At 59.9% G+C, this 8,173-nt stretch overlaps 1 protein-coding gene across 1 annotated transcript; it reads right to left on the reverse strand.

Moving 5' to 3' along the window:
* Nucleotides 1-2,300: 2,300 nt before the first annotated feature.
* Nucleotides 2,301-4,130, reverse strand: NKX2-8 (NK2 homeobox 8). The gene is made up of 2 exons (XM_075427542.1): nt 3,965-4,130; nt 2,301-2,958 (listed from the first exon to the last, which is right to left on the reverse strand). The coding sequence occupies exons 1-2, from the start codon at nt 4,128-4,130 to the stop codon at nt 2,423-2,425; spliced, it is 702 nt and encodes a 233-aa protein (XP_075283657.1). The 3' UTR covers nt 2,301-2,422.
* Nucleotides 4,131-8,173: the final 4,043 nt, after the last annotated feature.

The raw sequence follows: 8,173 nt of genomic DNA on the forward strand, positions 1-8,173 counted from the left end.
CTTTGCCGAAGCCAAGGAATCGCACCTTTCCCATTCCCTGGGCTTAGTAAAAGGCAACGCTCACAAACCACACATTTTGCATAAAGAAATCTGCAGCAGGGCACTATGCAGCCTGTCCCTGAGGGAAATCACCGCAGCCTGGGACTGGGAAGGGAAGGGACACCCTGGCCTCCTCTGTCATTGTCTGTGCAGCCAGTAAATGGTAAAAGCAGCGATATAACGAAGACCTCCTATTTTACAGACGCTTCCTACGGCCATGTGTGGGCTTCAGGACAGGAGAGCAGCCCAGATCAGTAATCCCTGCCAGGGAGCAGGCGAGGGAGCCTTCCGGGTGGGATGCTGCCAAACCCTCGGCAAGCTGACGGAGGGTAGATTTGGGCTGAGGAGGAGGGATCTTCTCCTGTTGCCTTTGTTTCCGTTTCTAATGACTGTCACACTATTTCCACGGCTGATCCTGCTGCATAGCTGGGTCGCGAAGAGTTAAAATGGAGAGCAGCATGTGCACTTTTAAAACTACAAGCGACAAAGTCCATTGCTGGAAGTCCAGGTCCCTTCTTCCCCCGCCCCTCCCCAGCTTCCAGCAATCATTTATTATAAAGGGGTTTTATGATACAAATTTGATAATCTCCCATACACATTGGCACTGTTCTAATTGGAGTTGTAAGCCCATAAAATTCAAGCCCTTTGTTTTCATGAAGGCCACAAGGTTTTAAAAGATACTATTGTACCGCCTAAAACCCATAAAATTGTCACTAGGGACTGATTAAACAGTCCTGAATTGAAACAGTGCGGATTTTGTCTAGGTCCTTTTCATGAACAACAATGCTCTTTTCAACCCCCAAGACAAAAGGAGGTTTAAGGAGCGATTCTCTGGGAGATTCTTCTAAGATAACCCCATCCATATGGGAGACAAGGTGGCCAGCAGCTGAGACAAAAAAAAAAAAAAAAAAAAAAAAAAAAGAGAGAAAAAAAAGAAAAAAAAAAGATTTCGGATGGCAGGAGGAAAAATGGAAAAGGGGTGGAAAGACAACAACAAAAAAACCCCAGGTGACACAGAGGCTGTAATTCCCCCGAGTCCTTCCCGCACATCCCAGCAGCCTGGTCCGCTCTGCATCTCCCCCTTGGCACACGGCCCCCTGCCCGAGAGGGGAAGGGGCTGCAGGACCGAGGACCGGCGTCGCTCCGTCCTCCCCGACCTGCCCTGCCCTGCAGCCCTGTCGGATCCTCCCGCACGGAGGAGGCCAGGGACAAGGGACAACACCGAACCGCCCCGGCGGGGCTGGGGGGGGAGCGGGGGGATGGATGCTCCCGCCGCCGTCGCGGCTGAGGAGGAGGCCAAAAGCACCCGGGGGCAGCCCAGGGACGCATCTGGTCCGAAGTAACTCCCTTCCGTGGAATTTAAAAAAAAAACAAAAGCAAAACAAAACCCCAAACAGCTTCTGCGGGTGCCTTTCCTTTGACAGCCCTTCGTCGGCGGGCAGGTTCCCTGCATTAGTCTCCGCGGGAATCTGCTCCTCCAAATATTCCCTGCGCGTTCCTGATCCGCGGCTCCCGACGGAGAGATGGAGGCTCCCAGTCTAGTCTGTATTTCAGAGACCTGGGTTTGGGGGGGGGGATTTGAGGGTTTTTCCCCACTGGCCGTTACCAGGACAATTACATGATTTGTTTTTCCTCCCAAGATGAATAAAATCACTAGTCCACCAAGGCATTTCAGACCGTAATTCTCCGGGTGTTGGAAGGCATCGCTGTTTTCTCTCGGCTAACCTTCCCCGGCCGAGCTTTGGAGCAGACACGGACTGACGGAAGGGTTGACTCAACCCTGGGTCCGGCCTCAGCGGCTCTAAAAAAGGCAGCAACGAACCGCTGCCCTGCCGCAGCCCGAACGAAAATTCGGGGACCCTCCGGCGAGGGGGGGCTCCGGGCTCCAGCGGGGAATGTCTCTGGGCTGACAGGGAGGTGCTGGCAGCAAACTTTATTCGCCGTTTACCGGCGCGCGTGGGTAAAAGAAACGAAGGGGAAGAACCGCAGCTTTTCTGGCACGGGAGGCAATCCTGCGAAACAGCCCCGATCGCCAAGAATACACTCCCCCACCGGGATAAAGTTCTTTGCCGAAAATCATTTTATTAGTGACCGGAAGCATCAGCTATTTTAAAATGAACTAGGTCGCTAAGACTATTCTTAATTTTTTAACAGGGAACCTCTCGAGAAGGAGCAGGACGAGCGGAGGTTTCACACAAATCGGAGCCGTCCCCGGCACCCGCGCCCTCGGGCGAGACCGGCGGAGGGGGGGGCGGCCCAGGCGAGCTCCGGTCCGCTCCGCTCCGCTCAGGTCCTCTCCGGCCTGCCCGCCGCCGTGCCCGGCTGCTGCGGGCCCCCCCGCGCCCGTGGGATGAGTCCGGCCCCGGAGGGCGAAGCGCCGCTGTCACCATCCCCAGGAGACCACGGCCGGGTGCGCCAAGTGCTGGTAGGCGGGGAAGACGCCGATGGCGGCGGCGGGGGCGGCGGGGCAGGCTCGGTAGCCCGGGAGGGCGAGGGCAGCCTGGGCGCTGCAGCCCGGCTTGGGGCGGGCGGGGGGCGGCGGGGGGCTGGCGGGGCAGCCGCGGCAGGGCTCCCCGTCCCGCACCAGCACCGGCACCACGACCCGGCGCAGCAGGGCGGGCGGGCGCGGCGGGGGGCTGCCGGGACCCTCGCTCCGCGCCCTCTTCATCTTGTAGCGGTGGTTTTGGAACCAAATCTTCACCTGGGTGGGGGTAAGGCTGAGCAGCCGGGCCAGCTGCTCCCGCTCCGGCGCCGAGAGGTACCGCTGCTGCCGGAACCGCCGCTCCAGCTCCAGCGTCTGCGCCTTGGAGAACAGCACCCGCCGCTTCTTCTTCTTCTCCTCGGCCTCCGAGCCGCGGGCGGGGAGCGACCTTTGGGTGGAGTCGGGCACGCTGAGCTCCGGGCCGCTCTCGTCGGAAGCTGGGGACAGCGAGGGGGTTAGAGAGAGGGGGCGAGGGGGCGGCCGGGGACGGGGCGCGGGGCGGCGGGAGACCCCCGGCTGATTACCAGGACGGGTTAATCCCAACAGTCAACAAGGGACGTAAACTAACGCTTCCCCACACCCCCCCCCCCCCCCCCTCCTGAATACATTAAACCTAACCCACTGCACGGGACGGCGCGGGCTTTCCGCCGGCGGGGGAACGGCTCTGCCCCGGCGGCTGTCCCCGCACAGGCACCGCCGCTTCGCCGCGCACAGCCCGGGGCTTGCGGGGCGGCAGCGTTTCTGCTCCCCCGGTCCTAATATCGGGCCGCCCAGCCCCCGAATTGCCGCTCTTCTCCAGCCGCTCCATCACTTTAATATTTAGCTCATCCCGGCGGGGTTCCCGAACCCATCCGCAGGACGGTGTCCCCCCGTGCACGCAGAGGTCCGCACTAAACGCCGTGTATCCGCGGCACGATTCACGCGTAGGAGGCCAGGCCGCCGTGCCGCACCGCCGGGCTGGCCAGCCGGAGCCCCGCGACGGCCGGTGCGGGGGGCGCGGCTCTGCGGGTCTGCTCGGCTTCCCTCCGCGGTGCGGGGGTGACCCGCCACCCCGCCAGCACAGAAAGGCAGGGTTCCTTGCAACAGTGAAGCGGGAGAAAAAAAAATAATAATAACAATAAAGAATCCTGGAAGCGAGTTTAAACGCTAATCTCAGAGAGGCGGGCGGACGCAGCCTGAGGTTTTGCTTTCTGCCACGGCTGGGAACACGCACAGACCTACGGGAAGAAACAAATCTTTTCTCTCTTAAGCTCGTGGCCGGGATGTTCCTGCTGTTTCATTGTTGCAATGCAGTAATATTCTATAAAACTCCCAGCCTGGATCCCCCCGATCCTGTAGGCTAGACACGCTGGCGATTCGCTTCTTCGCATCTTCGCCGAAGGAAAGGGGGAAACAAGAGAGAGCTGTGCGGAGGTGACGAGTTGCTGTCCGTTTCATACTCACAGGGATAGTGATTTCTGTCTGTTTCTGTCCACCCTCGATACGGCGAGCCGGTGTAGTTCTCCGCTGAGCGGTGATGGCCGGAGGCTTGCTTTATGCTATTAGCATCCTGCTCTGGTAAATCCAAAATGCTCCTCACTGTAAAACTGATCCTGCCAGAAGCGGCCATGGTAGGTTGTGCACCCCCACCCCCACCCCCCCCCCCCAAAAAAAGAAAAATCTTCCCAAAACCCCAAACCCCCTTCCTTGAAAGCTGCGTGCAGAGGACTGCGCCCGGTTACTGGGGAATCTCCCGGCTCAGGAGGACCTCCACTTCCATCGCCACCTAACCCCAAATATTAGTGTCGTTTACAGAGGTGTCCTGTTTATATAAACAGTCCTCCCCACTGCAAACACTGCCTGCTTTCAAACCGTCCCTGTCTATAGGATGATAAGTACCTGAATTAGTCAAGTGCTAAACCCCTAATGGGAGTAGGTGTAACCCCCCCTCCCGCCACCCCCATGAGAGAATAACCCGTTACCTCCCAAAGACAGCAGGAAACAGGCTTCATCATTACATATTCTGTCTGATTAGCCAAAAGTGGGGACAGATAATGGTAATTGTTAGCAGTGAATAACATCTTGGGTGGCATGTGGATGACCAACAACCACCCCCCTCCATCCGCCACCAAAGCCACCAGCGTCCCTTCTATCCGCAGACAAAGTGAATCCTCCCAGGACATCCGCAGAGCCCGCCGAGAGCCCCCTCCCCGCTTCTGCCTCTTTATTCCCCCCCCCCGCCTTTAAACCTGGGAGGAATTTAAGTCGTTATTTGTTTTATTTCCCCAGGCTGTTTGCTGTGCTACCTCCAGTTCTCCCGCTTGTCATTGGCAGGTTTCCTACCCTCAACGGGGGATTTTTCACACCTCGGCTGAGCTCTCGGCGGGGAAGGCTGGCGGGTGTGTGCGTCGACGGGATGGGACCTCCGGGGTTTGGTGGCTGTTTTTTCGGTTGTTTTGTTTTAGGGTTTTTTTTTTTTGCCTCTCCCGGGCACGGTGGATGGAATGTGCACCTCGCTCTGGGGAAGGATGACGGTGTGAGCTCGGCTGGGGAAACGCGGGGACCGTAAGCAAGAGTCGGGGGGAGGAGTGGGAGACATTTATTTTTTTAGCGTCTTTTTGCCCTGTCATAATGCGAGGAATATCCCCTCGGGCCATACCTGCGAGTGGCTGAAATGATTCCAGCTGGGACAGAGGGAGAAAAGATCAAACGCGTCGCGTTTATTTATCCGGGCGCCTCCCGCCCCCGCCGAGCGCCGCTTCATCCCCCGAAAGCAGCCGCGAACAACCCCGGAGGGGATCCCCGGCCCCCCCGGGAGGAGGGGAGCGGACGCCGGCTGGGCATGGCCCGGGGGGGGGGGGGGGGGGCCGGCGACGGCTCCGCCGTCCCCTCCGCGGGGCAAGCGCCTCCTCGCAGCCTCCCACAGGGGGCCTGCCCCCCCCCAGAAGCCGCGGTCGGGCTTTGCCCAGCCTCCGCGGGCTTATAAAAAATGCACGATGTGGAAACGAAAAGCCCGACGAGCCGTTCAAGCACAAACCCGCGGTGGCGGGGCTCTGTCCTCGCCCACCGACGGCCGCGACGAGCCCGCTTCAGGCGGGTCGTGCAGCGTGGGTCAAGCCGCGGGGGCCGCAGAGGGCAGGGGGCGAGACAAGGGTGGAGGACAGTTCGGAGGGAAGGGGACAGCTAACCCCGCCACCCCGAGCAGACCCTCTTCCCCCTGGGAGCCGTCCCAGGCGCGCACGGCGCGGCCCCGTCGGGCGAACGGCGCGAAAGCCGTCGGCGCTGCGCGCCTGGAGACTGAAACCCAGATCCGCGCTGCTCTGGTGGGCGGCCGCTCGGCTGGTTCGGATTTCCCTGTCCGGGAAGGCTGCTGTAAGCCATCGCGCGTGGATTAGATTTATCCATCCCTGCTCTCTCCACCCCCCCCCCCCCTTCCCCGCCCGGGCCCCCCCGCTCCCCGCCCTGCTATGGGTGAGGCTGCTGGAAGCAGTCGCGCTTCGCGGAGGAAACGTCAAACAGGTCAAGGACGGCGGAGGGGAGGACAGATTCATATCGGCGAGATGCGCGGGGGAGATGGAGGGGGCACCAGGCTCCGTCTGGGCAGCTTCCCGCGTGTTTCTTCAGGGCTGGACAGGCTCCAGATAAGCGATTCCCAGGCCGCGGTTACCGCAGCCACCTATCAAGCGTGCCTGGGGACAGCGGTTAGCGGGGATCTCCCCCGCTCCGAGCACAGCCTCCCAGCCGTCCTGGGTGGTCGGAGCGAGGGGAGTACAAATACATGCCAACTGCTAGGCCGTGAACAAAAGGGAAATGTAGCCCTATGTCCCGGACCTGTTGGAAGCATTTGTTCCAGTCAAGATTTTGCATTTGTTCAGATCTGGAAGAATAGGTGATTGACGCCTTCCCACAATGTGCTTTAACTCTCCGGGATAAATCGGAGCTTGTTCCTTGTTGTCATGGTTTTCAATAGGGTTCAATGGGATTGAACCGCTATCGACTCTGCTTTACGTCTCCGGCAGCCTCGTCCATACAAATTTATTAGTTATGTCTTTTTAAACGAGATTAAATCGAAACGACGAGGCCGTCCTCAGCGGAGCGGCCCCTCCCGCCGCCGCCCCACTGCCACCGGCCCCGGCTGCCCGTGTCCCCCCCGGGGCAGCCCGCGCTCCGCGGGAGGTGGGCGCCGGCCCGGCCCCCGCCCCGCCAGGTACGGCCGCGCTCACCTGCCCCGCCGCGGCCCCCCCGAGCGGCGAAGGGGCCCGGGGGGTGCTTATTAATATCTTGACCCCGCAGGCAAACGGTTGCTGAATGCCTGGGCTGCAGCGGAGATTCGCGGGGGTGGGGGGGTGGGGGGCGGCGGCCGGAGGAGGGGAGGGGCCCGGGGTTCAGAGAGCCGCAAGTCGGTACAGTATCCGAGGTGGCTCTGCAGACGAGCTTGCCGAGGATGCTCTGAAGAAAAGCGCAAAAACTTCGCAAGGAAAAAAAGTCAGGATGAGAGAAAGAGAGTCTACTTCAGTGACCTCTCGTAGCCTTTTAATCTATTTAACATCCTAAGCCCACACTGATGTGTAGAAATAAGTAAATGGTACTCTTCAAGCCTTAAGAGCTCTTCAGCATCAAATATTTGCACTTACTCTTAGCATTTTTCTCCAATAGCGCGAGACACATTCCCCTCGGACGAGCCGAGCTGTCTAAATATACCTACGCCTTGTTATCTGCGGGAAAGAGTTCCCTTCAAAGGGGGGACGTAAGAACCCGAAATGTTTCATCTCTGGCTTTGCTCGGGACGGACCTGGATCCTTTCCAGCTCTGGCTGCCCGGCCTCATCCCGGGCTTTGCCGGTTCAGATTTCACCCTCTCCCGCGACCCTTCGGCGTCGGGGCCGGGGGACCGCGCTGTCCCCCCCGCGGGACGCCGGACCCGCGGCCCCCCTGGGAACGGCACCCTTTGACCGAGGGGTGGGTTTGCCGCTCGCTCCCCTGCAGAGGGTAACCCCCTCTCCCCCGACGGCACCCATCGGGGGGAGGCGGCGGCGGGCGTATCTCCGGGGATGCCATGCGTACGCGGCAGCGCCCACGCGTGTACTCGGCCCTGCTCCGTGGACCCCCGGGGTAACACCATGCCCGTCCCCGTGGACCCCCGTGGGGGGCCGTGCCCGTCCCCGCGGGCCCCAAGGGGTCGGCTGAGTGTGCCGGCCCTCCAGCTAAACCCCAGAGGCACGTCGGGGCGCCCAGCCGGCTGCGATGAATTTTCACGCTTCCTACGGGGTGAAGAAAAAAAAAAAATTAAAATAGAAAATGTTTGTTCGTCTCCACGTTATCGGCATCGCGCTTTTCACCCCGCTCGCCGACGGCCGTGTTTGGCGGCGTCCCCGTGGGCAGGCAGAGGGGGAGCGGGGGGGGGGAGCAGCCCTGTCCCCCGCAGCGGCCGGAGCCGAGCAAAGTCGGGGCGCTGGCAAAAGAACTCCCGACCGAGACCCTGTTCCTTTCTCTCCAATACTGGATTGTAATTATTTAATCTGTGTAGAACACGTCTGCGACAGAGTTAAACTCAGTACTTCGACTTTACCGAAAAGAAAACATGGCTTCTCAGAGTTCAGTATGAATTTTACAACTGATTTTAAAGCAGACAGGATTCCACCTTTCTATAAAAACAAATAATCCCCTATTGCAT

The sequence above is a fragment of the Opisthocomus hoazin genome, chromosome 7 (genome assembly GCF_030867145.1).
Source record: "Opisthocomus hoazin isolate bOpiHoa1 chromosome 7, bOpiHoa1.hap1, whole genome shotgun sequence".
In the NCBI taxonomy this organism is placed as follows: Eukaryota; Metazoa; Chordata; class Aves; order Opisthocomiformes; family Opisthocomidae; genus Opisthocomus; species Opisthocomus hoazin.